Here is a 20,459-nt window from a genome sequence, read left to right as displayed (position 1 = left end):
AAGGAGGTGTGCCTTCTGCTTTGTTTATGCCCATAGCAGTATTCAGTTCAAGCTATACACTTTGAGGAGTAGAGAGAAACTGGTAGGTACTGTAACACACAACATCATGGGGCTATTGGGTGTTACTGGGTGTTTTAAGCCTTTATGATCTTCTATGGGAATTGAATAAGGAGACTTCCCCATATTTCAAAGGGAGGGAGGGAAGGAGAGAGAGAGAGAGAGAGAATTTCTAGATAGTCCTCAACTTACAACCACAATTGAGCCCAAAATTTCTGTTCTTAAGTGAGGAATTTGTTAAGTGAGTTTTGCCCCATTTTACGGCCTTTCTTGCCAGAATTGTTAAATGAATCACTGCTGTTGTTAAGTTAGTAATGCAGTTGTTAAGTGAATCTGGCTTCCCCATTGATTTTGCTTGTCAAAAGGTTGGAAAAGCTAATCACACGACCTTGGGACACAGGAACAGTCATAAGTATGAGCCAATTGCCAAGCATCTGAATTTTGATCACATGATCGTGGGGCTTCTACAGCCCCACGATCCTAAGTGTGAAAAATGGTCATAAGTGACTTTTTTTTTCAGTACCGTTGCAACTTTGAACAGTCACTAAATGAACTGTTGTAACTCAAGGACTACCTGTATTATGTTACTGGATCAAGTCTGGATCAGGTATAATTTGTCTACTTTGATCACTGCGGTGGGCAACTAAACAGAAGAGGGAAAAACCTCCTGCAGCTGGATAGAAAGAAGAGAGAAGAATCTTAGCAGCGGTAGCTTTATTAAACCCTGAGGCAACAAACTTTTTTCAAAATCAAAATTAGGTTCTCATTCCAAAAGCCATTCCCATAATGCTAAATTAGATACTGTTTGACAATCAAATTTAGCAACAGGTGAGGCCTTGTCGAATAGGTGGGTGGAGTTAACCAGAAATCTATCCACTGATTGTCCACCCAAGCAGCTTCCATGTTCTAGAATGGTGTCATTCAGAAAACAGTCTTGAGGCGGAGGGATTGATAAGATGGAGCTGCACATAAATCAAGGAGGGACAAGGTCCTTGCCGTTGGTCAGGTAGAGTTGCTCCATATATATCGATTCCCTTAAGAATTATTAATTATATGTGTCAACCCTTTTTTCAAGAAATTCTGATTGGTTCAGTCGTCCTTAGAGTGATCCTGCTGTGTTGGCCTCAGCAGGTAGAAAGGGATCAGATTTAAGAGCAGATCATTGTTGTTGGCTGAGCTCTGCTGTACTCGGCTTTCCCTTCTCATGCCTTCATTTCTTGTTTCTCTCATTCCAAACTAAATAAATTTCTCCAGGATATGGATACAGCCAGTGGTGGATTTCAAATTTTTTTACTACCGGTTCTGTGGGTGTGGCTTGGTGGGCATGGCATGGCTTGGTGGGTGTGGCTTGGTGGGCGTGACAGGGGAAGGATACTGTAAAATCTCCATTCCGCCCCCACTCCAGGGGAAGGTTACTGCAAAATCTCCATTTCCTCCCGATCAGCTGGGACTTGGGAGGCAGAGAATAGATGGGGGCAGGGCCAGTCAGAATTTTTACTACCGGTTCTCCGAACTACTCAAAATTTCCGCTACTGGTTCTCCAGAACTCATCAGAACCTGTTGAAACCCACCTCTGGATACAGCTTTCTCTTCTTAGAACACTGCTCCTCCATTCCTTTTAGAATTACGGTTTAGCCATACCCACTTTTATCAGGGGTGAAATCCAGCAGGTTCTGACAGGTTCCGGAGAACCTGTAGCAGAAATTTTGAGTAGTTTGGAGAACTGGCAAATATCACCTCTGGCTGGTCCCAGAGTGGGGTGGGAATGGGGATTTTGCAGTATCCTTCCCCTGCTACGCCCACCAAGCCACGCTCACCACGCCACACCATGCTCACCAAGCCATGCTCACAGAACCTGTAGTAAAAAAATTTGAATTTCACCACTGACTTATACACACACACACACACACACACACACACACACACACACACACACACATACACTGCTCAAAAAAATAAAGGGAACACAAGCAGAAGACATCCGAGATCTGAATGAATGAAATAGCCTTATTAAATACTTTGTTCTTTACATACAGTAGTTTATACACTGCTCAAACAACTAAAGGGAACACAAAACTACTGTATGTAACGAACAAAGTATTTAATAAGGCTATTTCATTCATTCAGATCTCGGATGTCTTCTGCTTGTGTTCCCTTTATTTTTTTGAGCAGTGTATACAGTATATCGGCCACTTTTTGTAGTGAAAGATAACTTACTTACTAATTCCTGTATTTCTGACCTGTTACTGCAAAAAAAAGTGCTGCCAGAGGCAAAATTAGTTTTCTGCCACATACCATGTTGTTTTCTTACTTTCCCACAGAACATTAACCCAGTTAACTTCAGCTATATCAATGACTATCCCCGTTTCCTAAATCCAATATAATGATGATTGATGTCTTTATAGGGTAGATGAGGACCTAGAGAAAGAAAAGGCCTGGCATCCTACCCACCTGCAGCTGACCGTCCTGCGTGCCTGCTCCCTGCGCCCTAAGGGAAGCATGGGCACCAGCAACCCTTACGTTGTGATTCAGCTGCAAAAGCAGAAATTTAGGACCTCTGTAGTACCACATAACCTGAGCCCTGAATGGCATGAAGAGTGTACACTACAACTGCCAACTGTGCTGGACGACTCAGAAGAACATGGCCTTATCCTTACTGTCATGCACCAGTCTGTTCATCACTTCAACCAATTCTTGGGCAGAGTCAATTTGCCCCTTGCCCAACTTTTTCAAGACAAAACAAAGAGGAGAAATGAGTGAGCACTATCAGTTTTGTATTAATTTTAGGAGAGATAAGCAGGCTTTACCTATCTGAGCCCAGAATGGGACCAGGGAAGGTGTGGGAGGATACAGCCTGAAAGCGATAGCCCTGAATTTTCCTATCCTTAGAGAAGTGGACAACACTTCTCTAAGAGGTCTCCAACCTTGACAACTTTAAGACTTGTGGACTTCAACTCCCAGAATTCCTCAGCAAGCTTTGCTGGCTGAGGAACTCTAGGAGTTGAAGTCCACAAGTCTTAAAATTACCAAGGTTGGAGACCCCTGCCATAGATGATAATTCAGGAAGCAATTATATAGCCAGGAACTGCCATATGAATCCTCCATACACTCTGGCAGTAAAATAGGCAGTAAAGAAAACCAACTAAAGCAAAAGCAACATTGAACAGTTAGTTTCTTTAAATCCTACACACGCATTACGAAGCTAGAATAATGTTCCTAATTTTGGCAGGGAGTTGAATACTAGTACCGAAATGGAATAGGCTGATGAAAAAAAATCATATACTGAACTTAAATGGATAAAATATTCAATGAATTGTATCTGATAGAAGCCGCAAAGTGAAAAAGAACTTTGCAAGCATCAATTCTTATTAAATGTTTGATATCTAAGTACTCCTGCCTCATTCATAATCTTGGCAGAATCATTCTTAGCCCTTGGCAGATTATCTACCTACAATAAGATAACACACATAGTGGATCGCTAATTAACACCAATATTCCGCCAGCAACATAACATCAAAAAAAACAATACCCTTACACACAGATGAAGAAGATGAATTTCTAGGGTTGTATACTGCCCCTGAAAATTTAGGGATAGAGACCTTCACATGAAATTTTTAGCAACTTGTTGTTCTTAAAACAGGAGAAGAGGGTAATTATTATACACAAAATTGAAAAGTAATCATATCAGCTGTATTTAAATTGAACTGATGTAATTTAAGTTTAGTTTTGGTCCTGGTCACATCCATTACCTTTTGGCCCATGATCCTTGGTATGGAGTTCAGTAACTTAAGTAGTGTCCTAGGTTGGGGGGGGGGGAAGACTACTGCTCCCCCCCTTTTTTTAACTGGGTGATTTTAAAACATCAATAAACTGCTTGAAATGGCAGTAACATTGAACGGTACTACAAATCCTGCAGTACAAGTAATTGCATTTGTTCTGCAGGTGGTTTATGCTGCAATCTCGACCTGGAAAGAAGGAGAAGATCCGAGGGCAGCTGCAGCTTGACATCCAGTTCTTACAGATCTCATCACCAACCAGTGAGCCAACGGTGAACTCTCCTGGAACTTGGACCTTCTTCACCAGACTTTGTGGGAGCAAGAAGGGCAGGAAGTACAAAGCCTACAAAGAAACTCCATCTCAGTCATCCAGCTTGGTATGTACAACAGGATGAAACTTCTTTTCTTTTCTTCAAGTGTAAACTGAGAAAAACAGCCCACTGATGCTGAAAAACATTGAAGCTCATTTTACTTTTCTGTTTATGTAGTTATTTAAATCAATTTGCATGGTGCCCAACTCACAAATTGCCAACTCTGGGCAGTAACATATAATGTAAAATCAAAACAACGCCATCAAGATTTTAAAAAGACCCAAATAAAGGATAATGTATTCAAGGCCAACCCACAATCATTCAGCTCACCACCAGGAGAAAATCCAGGTTTTCAAGTCCAAAAGGACTAGAGCCATTCAAATCTCAGAAGGACCCAGAGGAAAGGAATGTGTCCTGGGTCACCCCAAAACAGGGGTGAAATGCTCCCGATTCGGATGGGATCTGCCGATCCGGTAGCAATGGCAGTGGGTGGTTCGGAGAACCAGTAGCAGAAATCCCTGCCCCTCTCATGCCCAGCTGACCCGTGCGATCATCAGAGGCTTTTTTTTTAACTTTTAAAAGCATTTTTTCTACAAATGCTTTTAAAAGTAAAAAAAAAAAGCCTCTGATGATCATGCGGCTCAGCTGGAATCGTCAGAGCCTTTTAAAAGCATTTTTCTACAACCTCTTCGGCTGAAGAGGTTGTAAAAAAACGCTTTTAAAAGTTTCTGACGATCCCAGCTGAGTTGCCTGATTGTCAGAGCCTTTTAAAAGCATTTTTTTACAACCTCTTCAGCCAAATATAAAAATAGAATATAAAATGAGAACAAACCCCACTCCTTACTAGCACTGATGATGTTACCTAGTTTGGTAATGAAACATCTGTAAGAAAACAACCAAGTTCAGCGAGTACCAAGGATCCCTCAGTAAAGCAGTTTTGTTTTTCCCATATTTATAATTGCAGTGCAAAGTCTTCATTATTCAGGGTATACATAAATAACTAAAAATAGTTATCTTCCATTTCCATCATTTATAAAAGATTGAAGAATTGGAATTGGAAGAGTTGGAATTACAGCTAAAAACATATGCTATGGTGCCTACGAGCTGTGGTGGCACAGTGGTTAGAATTCAGTCTTGCAGGCAAACTCTGCCCACAGCCAGGAGTTGGCTCAAGGTTGCCTCAGCCTTCTATTCTTCCCAGGTAAAATGAGGAACCAGATTGTTGGGGGCAATATGCTGACTCTGTAAACCGCTTAGAGATGGCTGTAAAGCACTATGAAACTATATAAGTGTAAAGTGCTAAGTGTTATACAATGTCCTTCAATGTGTACAGAGAAAGACTTTATACTAGCAAGAGAAAATGCTCTTGAGCAAGTGTCATTTAGTTTGAATCCTATTTATTTTACATACCTTTTACATGTGCTATATTTCTATGACCTATTTTATACCTATTTTACTTGCTCAGTATGGAATGTTAGATGTCCGTAATTTATTCCTGACACGAATAAAAAAACAAGCTAAAAATAGCAGTGATCTAAATAAATCTGGTAATCTTTGTTTAAAATATTGTGCTATAATTTTATTGCCCAAATCCAGTATAAAACAGTTCAATGACTGGATAATCTTTGGTTCTCCAGCTGTTATTCAAATTTAATTCCTATCGGCCTTAACCATTGTAGCTAATAGTTATGTGTAATGGGAGTCGTACTTCAACAGCAGCTGAAGAGCTGTACGTTTTCCAGTCTTGAGATAAAGGCTTTTTGAACTGTATGAATCAGCAAATAAAATATAATCTACAGGAAAGTTTTAATTCTCCTTCTCCCTCAGTTCCTATTATAAAGCAATTGTATAACTCTATTGAAATGCTAACTGCTTTAATTCTTTTTTTAAAAAAAACCAACTGCAGTGTCCACGTAACATGCTATATGCAATAAATAAATTCTGTTATGACCTAATGAGTTGGTTGCAGAGGTGGATTTCAGCAGGTTCTAACCAGTTCTGGAGAACCGGTAGTGGAAATTTTGAGTAGTTCGGAGAACCGGTAGTAAAAATTCTGACTGGCCCCGCCCCCATCTATTCTCTGCCTCCCAACTCCCAGCTGATCAGGAGGAAATGGGGATTTTGCAGTAACCTTCCCCTGGAGTGGGGTGGGAATGGAGATTTTACAGTAACCTTCCCCTGCCACGCCCACCAGACCATGCCATGCCCACCAAGCCACATCCACAGAACCGGTAGTAAAAAATTTTGAAACCCACCACTCGTTGGTTGGGTTCATATAATATACAGATAATTGCTGGGTTCCCACAATACACTGAATCACAAGCCAGCTAATACCCTTATGTACATTACAGCCAACTGGGCAGTGGGCAACTATCGTCAAAGATTAAACAAGGAGCATAAACTCAGTATACAGTATCTGAATTGCACCTACAAAGACAAAATATCTCTGAGGTGGCTCCAATCTTCAGGCACTTGTCCACTTCTTTTCTCCAGGCTAACAATGAAGATTCATCTTCTTCAAGCATCAGTACTGAGTTGGAAGCTTCAGCAGAGAAATCTGGAGCCAGTCTCGGCAGTTCCTTGCACATGGCAACAGGTGAATAATTAAGTAGCCATGCCAGCTCTACAAAGCAACTGAAAGTTAAAAACCCTTTCTTCAATTAGTCAGTTTTTCCCTCTTGCTTTTTTGGCTAATCTACTGCCTACTACAGATAGTCTTTGACTTACAACCTTCGTTTAGTGAGCATTCAAAGTTACACTGGCACTGTTAAAAAGTGATTTTCGTCTTTCACATGACCATTGCAGCATCTCCATGCTCAAGCGATCAAAATTCGGACACTTGGCAACTGGCTCATATTGATGTTGGTTGCAGTGTCCTGGAGTCATGTGATCACCTTTTGCGACCTTTTGACAAGCATAGTCAATGGGGAATCCAGATTCACTTAACCATAGTGTTACTAACGTAACAACTGAAGAGATTCACTTAACAATTGTGGCAAGAAAGATTATAAAATGGGGCAAAACTCACTTAACATATGTCTCGCTTAGCAACCTAACTGTTGAGTTTAATTGTGGTCATAAGTCGAGGAGTATCTATATAACGTGTCGTGAGGGCATAAGGCTAACGAAAGCTCCAATGTTCCCATCACTGGCAAGTACTAATTTTTTCCTAATTTTTTCAGATCTGTCATTATTCCTCCAAACTATTACATCTTTAAATAGAATAAAAATACACACTGTATGGCATTGTTTGTAAAATCCTACTCATTTCATATTCATCTAGCAGCAATTACAGCTTGTTAACAGTATATTTCATTACTTTGATAATAAAATGTAAAAAACCAGAGAGGTGAATGACGAGTATATAGCTTGCTCCAATAGATTCACATGGCTGAGCATGGTGACCTTGAAACTCATGATTAAAGAACTGTTTTTTATAGACGCAGAGTCATAAAAAAGATACTCTTTTATGTTATGGGATAATTCAGACAGAAATAGATACAAAAGATTGGCCCACTTTTTATTACTAGCCAAGCATTCAGCAAATGTAAGGGAAAAAAACCCCACTTTTTGAATTGGTTGTTATTCCAAGATGCATTAGAGGAATGTAAAAAAGAACTACGACTCTTTTAAAGATAAATATAACTTCAGGAATGTCAGAGACAACCATATGGGAGACAAGAAAAGCTTATTAGGAATTCTTATGACGTTTGCAACAATTCTGAAGAAAACAACAACGGACACGCTTGGGAAAAAAGTAAAACTAGAACAAACTCAAACTCACAGTTATTAAGATAAGTGTATAAAATTAAATAACAATTAGACATTAGGAATGGGAGAATTCCAAAAGATAAAATATGTCAAACAAAATCATTTTGAGAATGCAGATAACTGAGGAAAACCATTAGCATATCAAATTAGAAAAGACAAGGAAAAAAAACAGCAACAATAAAGAAAGGGAGCAAATTGGGATATGCAAGTTCAGAAACCACTTGCAGGATTACTACAATACTAGCTGAGTTATTGCATTTCTGTAATAATAACCTACAGATCAGTCTATATTCCAAAGAGAAAAATAAAGGACAATACACTGAAAGATTTATAATACAGGTAGTCCTCAACTTACAACAGGTCATTTAGTGACGGTTCAAAGTTACAATGGCACTGAAAAATGTGAGTTATGACTATTTTTCACACTTATGACCATTGCAGCATCCCCATGGTCACATGATCAAAATTTGGACACTTGGCAATTGATTTATATTTGACGGATGCAGTGTCCTGAGGTCATGTGATAACTTTTTGCTACCTTTTGACAAATAAACTCAATGGGGAAGCCAGATTCACTTAACAACTATGTCACTAAGTTAACAACTATAGTGATTCGCTTAACAACTGTGGCAGGAAAAGTCATAAAATGGGTCAAAATTTGCTTAAAAAATGTCTTGCTTAGCAACAAAACGTTTAGGCTCAATTGTGATCATAAGTCGAGGACTAGCTGTAAACGCATTGGAACAGCTCAACAATAAGAAAAAGAAATTAGTGGTAATATTTTTAGATGCAGAAAAAGCCTTTGACCACTTGGAGCAATCTTTCTTATTAACAGTTTTAAGCAAAATTAATCCAGGGCAAGAATTTAAAATTTAGATGGAGAGCATATATCAGGGGCAAATAGCAAAGGTCATAACAAGTGGTATCTTCTCTACACGTTTTTCAAAGAACAAAGGTACCAGACAAAGATACCCATTTTCTTCCTTATTATTTGTAAATGTTTTAGTAGCTTTGGCAGACAAGATCAGGAGATAAATATTTGGAATCAAGATTCAGGGAGAAGAATTACAAGTTGAAATGTCATGCAGATGATCTAGTACTAACCATTATGCAATCAGAGTGCTGTAAGACCACTGAAGAAAATAATTAGACTTTGGTGAATTCTCCTGATACAAAATCAAAGATAATAAATCACAAAATATTTAACTCCAGAAGAAAACTTTTTGAAAAAAATCTGGTTGTGGGATCTTTTTAAAAAAACAGCAGCAGTCAAATGCTTGGGACTTTGTTTGATAATATGCAATAAAGACATTTTTCTGAACAATTATGATAAATTCTGGAAAGAAATTTAAAAAATGAAAGGTTGAAAAAACTAAAACATTCTGGGTTAAAACATATTGTGGCAATAAAATTAACATACTAGAGAAGGTGAATTTATTTTAAATAATACCAATTTCAATCTCAGACAAAACCTTACAGGATTGGCAAAAACCTGCATGAGATTTATATGGAGCAGGAAAAAAAACCCCAAGGGTAATATTTAAAATTTTGCAACATTCAGAAAAAATAGGTAACCTCACAGTTTCTAACTTTAAATCATATTTTTGTCCAACCAACCTATCATGTGACAATGGATAAAATCCCCAAATAGCAGAATATTAATCATAGGAGGAGCTGGCTTTGTCAATGAACTTTATAGATACCTATAAAGGTATCTTTATACCTATGGCATAAGGAAACAAAAGAATAAAATAGTCTGAAAAAAATATTATAGACAAAATTTGATAAAAGTATGGAAGAATAAAAAATGATCTCAAGAAAGAATGGAATAATTTGAAACACTTATACAAAACCAGTATCATTTATTAGAATACCTATATAAATTGTGATTGAATTAGGCCATGGAAATAGAAAAAAGTCAAAAACTGAATGGTAAAGTAGATGAAAAATTCAAAGAAGTAATCACATAACGATGGGACAATTTATGGGGGGAAGCAAATTTATTCCATATTATAATTTAAGGAAAAATTAGTACAAAAATGTTTTATGGATAATAATGACCCAGGTAGGTAAATCATAATAATACTGTAAATGCTGGAGATATCATAACAAAGAAGGAACTAATGTAGTGGTTAGGTAAAAAAAATATCATCAAAACTACTGGAAATAAATAAATCAAAATATTCAGAAAATACTAAGAATAACATTTGAATTGAAACCACAAATATTTTGGGGGGTACAATCTCAGAAAACATAAATGAAAAATAACATAATTTACTAAGACAGATGTTGGCAGCTGCCAGAACAAATTTGGTCCAAGACCAGAAAAGAAGATCTTTTGCCATCAATATCAGATTGGGAGGCTATAATTGAAGAATTTGCATCTATCATAGAATTCTAACCAAATTTAAACAAGAATGTATCCCATACATACTACACATTAACAGGGAGAATTTAAAATATGATTTCTAAAAAATATATTAGGAGACAAAAAGTATAATGGTAATAATCTTCACTGTAAATTATAAATATCTAGGTTGTGGTCAGGGGTTGGAAAAATAGCTGGAAAGGGAAGGGCGAATGTGGTGTTAGAAATTTTTTTTAAAAATAATATTGTTTTTTATTTGTGCTTGCTTCTCTTTGTTTTATTCTATTGCCTGTATTCACTATCTAATATGGATTTTTTGCATTTTATTACACTACTTTTAAACAATAAGGATATATTTCAAATTTTAAAAAATTAAACCAAAGAAGCAAAACATATGCATAAAGTTTTTCCCCAAAAGAGCAAATCTGGACCAATCAGGAATTCAGTATACATCAATAGCAAGTTAATTGATGGATCCTTCTCACTGCTGGAGTTTTAGCCCTTTCAATGCATCATACAGATTTGCTTGAATTATGTTAATTGGCTGCACCCTATATTTTCCCTCAAATGTGGAAGATCCTAATAATGAATAAAATGGTATGGGAAAAAAATAAAAATAATTTGAGACAAGAGGCATATACAAAAGCTTACAGGACAAGTAAAGACAGGGACCTACTGAATCCCATTTCTTCACATTTAATAGCTTTTTGTTATGGGCAAACACATTGTTCTTCAATTAAATATTCCAGTTTCTGTAATGAGTAGAAAATATACAAAAGTGGCTCTGGCCCATCTTATAGGAGTCTTTTATCACTACAGATTTACAATGTAACATGGCAACACCATGCTTGTGGATGCCAACAAATCTGCTAGGCCAGCATTGGAGAACCTTTTCGGCACCGAGTGCCAAAACAGGAGTGCCCCCACGCGCATGTGTGCAAGAATGCCAGAAACCAGAAGAGCAGCCATCCGGTCCGCATGCATGCGCCGAGCGGCTCCTCTTCCAGTTTCTGGCGCGCCGGGAAGATGATCTACTGGTTTCTGGCACACGCATGCACCCCGTCCAGCTGGTCTTCGCGTGCACATGCAAGCCAGAAACCGGAAGACCAGGTGCCCGATGGGTATGCATGCACTGGAAACCAGAAGAGCAGCTGCCTGGCGCACGCATGCGCACCAGGAGGCTGCTCTTCTGGTTTCCGGCGCTCCCGCGCATGTGAATACCAGCTGGCCATTGCGCCAGAACCTGGAAGAGCAACGGGCGATGGCTCTGGGTGCCACTTCTGGCACGCGTGTCATAGGTTCGCCATCATGGTGCTAGGCCATTAAATTATTTGACTTCTGTTTATGTATTTTTAAAAAATAAACCAAATCTCATAATGCTCGCATATACTTTCATGAGGTTTTAGACATTTTGTTTACATTTTATATACATACATATTCTCGCTATTATGGAGAACCCCAAAGTGGTTCCTACTGCCTGAAATGATTCCTAACTCATGATACAGCATGTATGAAATATTCCTCAGTCACAAGCTATTTTTTTTAAAAAAAGATGAACACTCTTGTGGAGGGGTGGGGATCTTAAGATATTGCAACTCTGTTAACCCTTTTGGTTCTACCTTATCCTCTGCAGCAACCTGTGTTGGCAAGAAATCTATATCCAAACCCCAACTGCAGAAGCTCATCTCGTGTAACTACAAAGAACTTCCCTCTGAAGTTACGAACACAACACAGTCTGAACATCCAAGTACCTTGGAACAGTTCAATAGCATCTTTAGTCAACAGCCCAAAAAGAAATCAAAACCCTTGAAAGAGGAAAGAAGTCCAGAGGCAGCAGGCATTTCTATGGAACCCTGGCAAACGTCTCTTCCACCCCTTCATACTATAGGGCACAGCGATATTCCCCCAAGGGCCCAGACCCTCCATTTCTCTACAGTGAGTCTTCAACAGATCACCAATATTGCACCAGCCAGCTCTGTGATCAGACGCTTACACAGATGCCGAATGCAGCTGCATAGGAGTTACCAGTTCTGTCGCAGGTGTTTTGGTGTGGGCCTTTGATCATGTCGTATTAACTTTGTCTCTACCTTTCTCAATGGAAAAAACTACTACTGTATCCAGAAATATACAAATGCATCATATTCAGATAATATACATGTATGTTCTGGTGCCCAGTTCTTTAACGTTAAGGAGTGTTGGGGGAAAAAATTACAGTCATCATAAAAAAGAAAGGTATGTTTAAGTCGGAATTCCGTTAGTACAAAATTAGAAAATTCGATACTGTTCATAGCAGTACATAAAACCCTGTTCAAACACATTTCAGTTATAATATTCATTCAATCCATTTGTTTTAATAGCTGTATTTCAGTAAAGACAACAGCCTTTACAGTTCAAAAGATTTGAAAATGAGATTAACTAAGATGGTTGGCCACGAGTTACTGGAGTCAGAAAGCAAAGTATGCACTGTCAAGAGGCACCAGAGGAAGAATACGGTATAAGAATATTTTGGAGCAGATATTTCTGCATATTATTATCACAAGAGAAGCAAACGTCTAACATTCCTTTGAGTTTTAGTCTGGATAAAGAAATCTTCCAAGTCCTGGCTAGCGGAGAAACAATAATTTAATCCCTAGAGTGCCTCTGAGTTCACAGTTTCTTCAGCTTGTTGAGATGAAGATACCTAAGACAATGTCCTTCTAACTGATAGAAAGGCACTTGGCTTATTTAATGTTTCCATCACCACTGTAATTGTTGCCACCTTGCAGTATCCTTGTAGAAGAGGTAATGATCTGCATTTGCTCTATCAACTAGTGTAGATCCTCAGTTCTCTTTTTAACCACTTTGTCCTGGCGGTTAAGACTGGTTGTCGGTTCCTACAGAAGGATTTGCCAACGGAGAGCTGAGCTGCAATTCTGCCCATGAGCTGGTAGAGCAGCAAACAAGACAGGCAATCTGTATAGTAAGCATATCAACCAAACGCACACCAGGGAGTCTCACTGGAGTCACATTCTAGCAAGATATTAAGAACTGTGCAGGGAGCTCCAGCCACACTCAGTGGAATGTGTGATTCTACTCTGTATTTTAGGTTAGTCAATCCTCCAGACCGGTCTACCTTGAACTGCTCCTGTGAAAAGAAAAATGTCATGAATGTTACATGAAAAAGTCAACAATACAAGAAAAAAAAATTACCAATATGGCATCATTCAACCATATAAATTTTGATCAACATTTAACGCATTGTAAGCCGCCCTGAGTCTCCGGAGAAGGGCGGCATATAAATCAAATTAAAAAAAAAAAAATTCGAAACAAGAGCTTTGAAATTTGACACTAAAAATATAGAATTACATGGCACCACAAGCTCCAAGGCTACAAATCATGCAAACCCTCTATAAGTCAGCTTGTGCTATAAACACTGTTTGCTTATTAAGTTTAACAATTTTGCATTCATTTAAGAACCAGAAAGGTGAAAATTGCATAAATTTAGGAAGGTCTGATTTCTAAATATTACAGTAGAATCCCATGTTAGAGGTCATTTTAACAAAAGTCATCATTGCTGCTTCATGAACTGTTTCTGATCACTGTTCTTCACAAACTTGCAAATTTGCAGATTGTGTAGTTAAAATATGTGTATTTCTTTACCAAAATAGAGATAGGAAAGGGGAATGAGGAGGTGTTCCTTCATGGAAATTCTGTGTGCACTAATTCTGAGTATCTTCTTCTTAAGTATGACATACACTTTGGGACATTTTGTCTAGTGATTTAATCTTAAATCATACGGCAGTACCTGCCTTTTACCCCAATTTAAGCATTCAACATGTACAGATATAAATATATGGAGGGATGGACTTTATCTACACATATATAGATACATATTTTTTCTGTTGGAAAGATGACCAGCTTTAATATATAAAAATGGAGGTGAAACAGCAGCAAGGACTTGCAAATGCTACTAAATATATAAAAAACATTTAATGAATGTTCCCCATAAATATTTTTCTGTAACAACACAGTTTATTTGAGAACATTTGTCTTAGTCTTTTGCTAAAAGCACCTTGAATTTTCCATTAACTATTTACTTTGAAAAAGAAATATTTGCTACATTTACATGGCCTGCATGGTTTGTTTTGACCATAAAGCATGAATTCAAATATTTTTAATGGCACCCTAGAGAGAATATTGGGGAGAAACAGATCTCAGATGAAAGGTCATAATGGGAAGTGATATTCATTGTAAATGGCATTTACAATTGCATTATAAATAGAATTCATGTATTCATTCCGTTCTGTGTTAAGAGTTCAGAGTTACTATTTCCAGAGTATTGAAAGAAAGACATCAGAATCTTTATTTCATGACATCAATTATGTTTCTAGAATAGCCCCCCCGCCCTTCCTGCCCCCAATACTACAGTAATAGGCAAGAACAGTATAGTATTGGCTGGTGACTGGGCAATGAGTGGCCCTCTACAACTTTTCATCTTACTACTAGTCATGTTTGCTACAGCAATTGGAAGTTAAATGTTCACTCACATTTGGAGATGCAGATTTGCCTACTTCTTGTAGATGATAAGTAACTGATCAAAAGGAAGCAAGAATTTCTCAGCTTACTACATCTAAAGACAACACTTTTCAACTTCAAGATACAACTTTCATCCCTCTCCCAAATGAGAAACCCCACCTGTTTCTGGGAAGCAATACGCTTCTGATCCCTTTTGCGCCAAGCTGGATCATGCAGATGCTGGAATGTCTTATATCCACTTGTAATACCTGAGGGTCGGAAGAGCTGAAATGAAGAACAGTGGAGCCTACATGAGCCACTAAATGACGTCATTCTTTGGGAATTGGGAGAAAAAGTTTATAGCAGTCCCAGATCACACTGAGCACTTGAATCCCAAAGTCCCAATTCCCGCTACAAATATGATTCATCCTCACTTGAAGTCCAGCTGCTCTGATGCGGCGATAAAATTCATCATCTTCCCTGCCCCAGCCCCAGAAACGGTTGGACATTCCATTACACTGAAACAATAATAAAGCAGTTAATCCCACAGTTTGTTTCCCTCTTGTAAAATTTGAGATTTGAAAGATTAGAAAATACAGAACTATTCTCTCAATATTTCATTTCCAGGATTATGGGCCTGACCTCCCCCTCCCCCCCATATATCTAGCAAGTTGCCAGGCAAACAAATTAAGCCTGTATTTCTTTAGAACACAATCAACTGGGCTTTCTGCCTTTTGTGAAAAGAAGACTCTGTAAGAAAGAAGTTGTGACTTACCATTTGATAGTGTTGCTTGGTGAGTAGCAAGATGCCTCCCACGTAGGTGCTATAATGATAGAGTGGGTGCAGCTCAGGTGATGCCACATGGAAAGGACCAGCTGTTGGGAAGCTGTAATCCAATTCTTCATTGAGAGGTAACAAATCCACATCATGCATGGCAATGTAGTCTGTGTCATTGCCACTTTCCAGGAAACCGACATTGATCAGAGATGCTCGGTTAAACCTGCCCAAGAGATCAATGTGAAAAAAGTGGACCTAAATCACAAAATTCTACCCAGGCAGGTTGAATTACTTCTCTGCTGGAATTGTTCAGATCTGTATAGTATAGCACATAGCATCCAGGCATTGTTCCATTGTTCATGCTTTATTTATTATCATCAGCAATTCTTTAACCCACAATGTACTCAACAGATATACAGAATATTTAATATAAGAGATAATCAGCTGAAATGAAAAAGACATGTGGTACTTGGGCTGCAATTGTTTCATATGTGGTCATCTGCTATAATGGCTCCCTTTTGATCAAAAAATTATTTCGCATATTAATTCTAATTTTGAAGACTCACTGGCCTTTGGAAATGCTTATATATTTATTTTGAATTAAATATGTGCAATTTAGAGACATAATGAAAGACAATAAAAATGAGTATTGCATGACTTTATAGTCATAAAAGTTAATAGTACAAGACTGAAGGATATCCCTTGTCCATCAATGAAACAATGGTTTGAAGAATTCAGTTCTTTTTATTCTTGAACTTTATTGTCAGAATTATATTTGGAAACTGGAACTCCACCCAATATGCTCATTGTACATTCTAATTTTTCCTGTTCTTGACTTAAGTATTAATAACAACTGTGTAACACAACATGAATATGTATTGTTTTATTTAATATGCATGAATGTTTTTGTATTTTTCCTTCTTTTATGCCTATAATAAATACATTTAAAAGTATGTAATTTTTATATTTTCAGGCATCTATTTGGAAATCAGTTTTTATTATATTGTTTATATTTCCTTGTGATTGATTCTGATCATTTTTTGTCAATCAAAATAGTTTAGAAATATTTTAAAGAAATTATCTGTAAAAAAAAAAAGAAAACCACATGCGTATCTTGGAGGAAGCAAAAAAGAATGCAGAAAATATTTTCTTGTTTTCTGGCATATAATTAAGCATAATGATCTCTAGTTAATTCCTTACATTGTTATAGTTTCAGGAAAAAAAAGTAAGACTTTTAACATGAGTACCAGAACCAATTTCAGACATAACGGAAACACCGATCTGAAAGCTCCAATGGTGTAATAAAAAATATGATTGCAAAAAAATAAAATAAAAAATACCAACCCACCTCTATGGCAAACTGTCTCAATTGACTCATTCTTAAGACCATATAACTAGAGACATAATTTAAAATAAAAGCCCAGATGCTATTTTATACTGGGAATATTGAGTGCTACTTTGGGACTGGGAATATTTGACAACATCCAATAACTACTAGGAGACAGAAAGGTTATGAATTCAGGTTTGATCCTCAACTTACCCTGTTCTCTTTTGTTAAGAATTACAAATGTTTTTTTTCCAGTAAAACAGATCACCAGTTTTTAACTTTTCCATTTCAGTGTCACCCTAACCCTAAACCATTTTAAAAAGGTATGTATGAAATCCAGAGAACAGAATCAGTTGCAGAGACAGATGCTCTCTGGATGTGTTTGGCAATAACTGCTGTAATTCCCAGTAAGCATGGACTGATCTGTGGACTATAGCAGTTATTGTTCAATACACCCAAAAGGCATGAATTTGGAAGGCTAGAGAAGTGAAAAAAAGCATGAGGATAGGATTCTGAATTACTCAGATTGCAAAATACCTGTAATGATCCACCTGGTTGAGAATGAAGATATGATGACGAATTTTCTTCCTGCTGAGGAAGCGATGCATATGGGGAACAAAAGTCAGCAACTCCTCGAAACGTTCTCGGAAGGGAACCAACACTGCCAAGCGATGTGGTCCCCATGATGGATCATCAGGAATCGGAGGTAGAGGCTCAAGTACACATGGCTTTTGAGGCACCGTTGCCTCAGCTGTTTGACTTCTAGACTCATCCCCTGAGCAACTGAACTGCAGCCACAACAGGGAAAAAAAACCCAGCAACAGCACAATAAAGAAGAGCTGAAAGAGAGAGCATTTCCAGGGTAGAATGCCCAGGAGTCGGAGAAACCTGAAGCAAAATCAGAAAAAGCAATACAACACTGTGATGGATTACTCCAGTAAAAAAGAATGGAAGACAAAACAAGCTTCCACAGGCTTTTCCAGAGTAAGCATGGCCTGTTAAGTGTCTATGGAGATTCTCAGTCATCAAGGACATAGTTGTCCCAAAGGTGCTTTTTCAAGGGGCAATTGGACTTTCTTGTTTTTCTTTGAAGACGTTTCATTTCTCATCCAAGAAGCTTCTTCAGCTCTGAGCTGAATCATAGTTATGAATGGAATCTGAGCTGAATCATAGTTATGAATGGAATTCAAATCCAAAATACAGAAGTATTGGGGAAAAATATGGGGAGATAAACATTAAGCATTTACAGATCCATGTTTTGCTTTAATCATGGTTTAGTGAACAAACTATATAAAATTGAAGCTGAAAGCCGTGCTTTATAAGTTACTATGGCTAAATTCACAGGTTTTGCATTAAGCCAAAACCAAATAATGGCCAGCTTCACACAATATGGTAATTTATCTGTCAAATTTATATCGCTGCCCATCTTACACGAAGTGACTGGATAACATACAATAAAACCTGTTATTAAAATCTACTAGATATAAGACCAATTATTTATTAATTAAATTTGTTTGCCGCCCAACTCGCTGCTAGCCTACTCTTGCAGTAAAACATAAACATATATTACAATAAATCCATAAGCAGGGGAATATCATACATAATACAGTCAACAAGTGGGCTTCCTATCACCAGGGATCCACAGGTTCTTGAAAAAATGTATTAAGGGCTTTCTGGAAGGCAATAAGGATTGAGATAATCATCAGGAGAGATGATGTTCCAGATGGTGGATGCTAAGGCAGAAAAGATTTGCCTCCTAGGTCCCATCTCATTCACACGCCTCTCCTACCAGAACCTGATGGGATGGGTAGATATAATCAGGAAGAGGCAGTCCCTTAGATAATCTGTCTCCATGCCAAGTAAGGCTTTAAAAGTCAAAACCAGCTCTTTGAAGTGGACCCAAAAGCCAGCCAGCAACCAATACAGTTCATAAAGCAGAAACATGTGTTTTCTTAGGGGCACACATAAGTAACTGCCTGTGCTGCACCAATTAAAGCTTTTGGATACAAGGGCATCCCTATGTAGAATGTATTACAATAGTCTATGTGTGAAGTGACTAGGGCAAGAATAACTGTGAACAGGACCTCAGAGTCTAGAAATGGTGCACAACACAGTTGTGCAAAGACCCTCCTGGCCATGACTGGCATCTGTTTCTCAGCTAGGAATCATGAGTCCAGAAGGACCCCAAGATTGTGACCCAACTCTGCCTGGGGCAGCTGCACCCCATCCAGGACCAAAGATGGTAAAGTCCCAGATCTAGAAGGCTCTAAAACACAAAGCTATTCAGCCTTGTCAGTTTAGGGTGTTCTATGAATGTAGTCACCATGATTTACTCAACACAGTACATCAGTTTCACATACTGTATGGCATAACACTATCTATGGACCTCATCAGTTGCCTAAATATGCTTTTGAATCACAGAATGTTCAGATCAGATTGCACTCATGAGCTGTAGCTGTATTTACATGAAAGTGAGTGCTTTCTCAAGCTGCTTTCTGCCTAAGGCTAGATATACGTGCATGAATATGCATACTGCAAAATCAGTCCTCATAATCCAACCTATTCCCTCATAATCATCTGAAATTATCTCTTTTTCACAGGGATATATACACGAGGCCCAGGATTATACACTTGAGGCTTGCCTACAGCTTTAAAACTCTTTCTCTTATGATTTCACATCTGCAGCATAGCTTCCATTCACTTGGGAAACAAAGGAAGTTTGCACAACCGGCCGTTATTTTTTTAGTTCCTGTTCAATAACTTGCTTAAAAGGTTTTGGAATGTGGGGTGAAGAATAGGGCAGATTCTATGCTTTTCTCTCAATCATCCTCCATCAATGGCACTCTGGCGCTGGCTCATATAGCCTCTGTTGCAGCTTTCTCATTCATTTCTGAGCTTATTCACTAGAATAGGCTATTATGTATGCAAGCAACAATCCACACCAAAAACCAATCCATTCCGCCTAGCATCGGTTCCCCAGCTATTAAGCGTTTTTATGTTTTAAATACCCAACAGAATCATGTCCAACCCGTGAATCATAGATTCTGGTTCCTGGTCATTTTACAGATCTTCAGAAATTAAAGCGAATCGTCTGAGCCCCGAGAGAGGAGCAAGGCTTGCTTCTACCACGGCATCTCCCAAATATATTCTCGATCTGATTCCTCCCGTTCATATTTTATTGACACTTACCCGCCGCCGCCCCCGCCGCCTCCTGCCCGGCGATACATAGTCGACTTGCGTCGAGAAAGCAACATCCTGCCGACTTGCCGGTCAACACCCCACCCGGGACACGTTGGCTAACACACCAGGTCCAACAGCTATCGCATCCCTCCAGAAACGCGCTCCTTACCAGCTGTTCCGTCTAACTTTTGTTCCTAGTCGAAGATAAGTTCCTCCCTTAAGGTTGAGCAAAGCGAATTGCTCCTGAATGATAGAAAGTAGAGTACAAAAGGCAGGGCGAATTTTTAAGTAGCCCTAGGAAAAGGGCTCGTTGATTTACGCTCATTTATTAACGTAAACCTTAAACCAATTATTAAGCATATTGCTGAAACATATACTTTAGATGCCTTCTGCTGCA

General features: G+C 38.3%; 2 protein-coding genes across 3 annotated transcripts; one reads left to right on the top strand and one right to left on the bottom strand.

The window, feature by feature from the left end:
- The first annotated feature begins 949 nt into the window (after positions 1-949).
- Positions 950-12,435, top strand: LOC117679673 (uncharacterized). The gene is made up of 5 exons (XM_034441831.3): positions 950-1,063; positions 2,463-2,813; positions 4,000-4,210; positions 6,638-6,740; positions 11,917-12,435. Exons 1-5 carry the CDS (start codon positions 1,014-1,016, stop codon positions 12,342-12,344), a joined length of 1,143 nt encoding a protein of 380 aa, XP_034297722.1. The 5' UTR covers positions 950-1,013; the 3' UTR covers positions 12,345-12,435.
- B4GALT7 (beta-1,4-galactosyltransferase 7) lies at positions 9,897-20,204 on the bottom strand. Of its 2 annotated transcripts, XM_087887605.1 has the most exons (7): positions 20,072-20,170; positions 17,420-17,770; positions 15,553-15,778; positions 15,212-15,295; positions 14,958-15,062; positions 14,810-14,853; positions 13,274-13,407 (listed from the first exon to the last, which is right to left on the bottom strand). In XM_087887605.1, exons 1-6 carry the CDS (start codon positions 20,134-20,136, stop codon positions 14,830-14,832), a joined length of 855 nt encoding a protein of 284 aa, XP_087743731.1. In that variant the 5' UTR covers positions 20,137-20,170; the 3' UTR covers positions 13,274-13,407; positions 14,810-14,829. The 2 variants fall into 2 exon arrangements, with proteins under 2 accessions (XP_034297734.1, XP_087743731.1); XM_034441843.3 differs by lacking the exon at positions 14,810-14,853 and having other exon boundaries at positions 9,897-13,407; positions 20,072-20,204.
- Between the last annotated feature and the right edge of the window lie 255 nt (positions 20,205-20,459).

The sequence above is a fragment of the Pantherophis guttatus genome, chromosome 2 (genome assembly GCF_059756535.1).
Source record: "Pantherophis guttatus breed Tessera chromosome 2, ASM5975653v1, whole genome shotgun sequence".
Classification (NCBI taxonomy): domain Eukaryota; kingdom Metazoa; phylum Chordata; class Lepidosauria; order Squamata; family Colubridae; genus Pantherophis; species Pantherophis guttatus.
Note: the sequence above shows the minus strand (reverse complement) of the source record. Positions and strands in the feature narration are given on the sequence as shown.

What these genes read in the sequence shown, in the direction of transcription:
- LOC117679673 (XM_034441831.3), top strand. Translation starts at nt 1,014, where the DNA reads ATGGAGCTGCACATAAATCAAGGAGGGACAAGGTCCTTGCCGTTGGTC. An exon ending in AGGTCCTTGCCGTTGGTCAG is followed by an intron (nt 1,064 to 2,462) that starts GTAGAGTTGCTC and finishes ATGTCTTTATAG; the next exon opens with GGTAGATGAGGACCTAGAGA. An exon ending in AAAACAAAGAGGAGAAATGA is followed by an intron (nt 2,814 to 3,999) that starts GTGAGCACTATC and finishes TTTGTTCTGCAG; the next exon opens with GTGGTTTATGCTGCAATCTC.
- B4GALT7 (XM_034441843.3), bottom strand. Translation starts at nt 20,136, where the DNA reads ATGTTGCTTTCTCGACGCAAGTCGACTATGTATCGCCGGGCAGGAGGC. An exon ending in AACCAGGTGGATCATTACAG is followed by an intron (nt 15,779 to 17,419) that starts GTATTTTGCAAT and finishes TCTCTTGGGCAG; the next exon opens with GTTTAACCGAGCATCTCTGA. An exon ending in TCAGAGCAGCTGGACTTCAA is followed by an intron (nt 15,063 to 15,211) that starts GTGAGGATGAAT and finishes TCTTCATTTCAG; the next exon opens with CTCTTCCGACCCTCAGGTAT.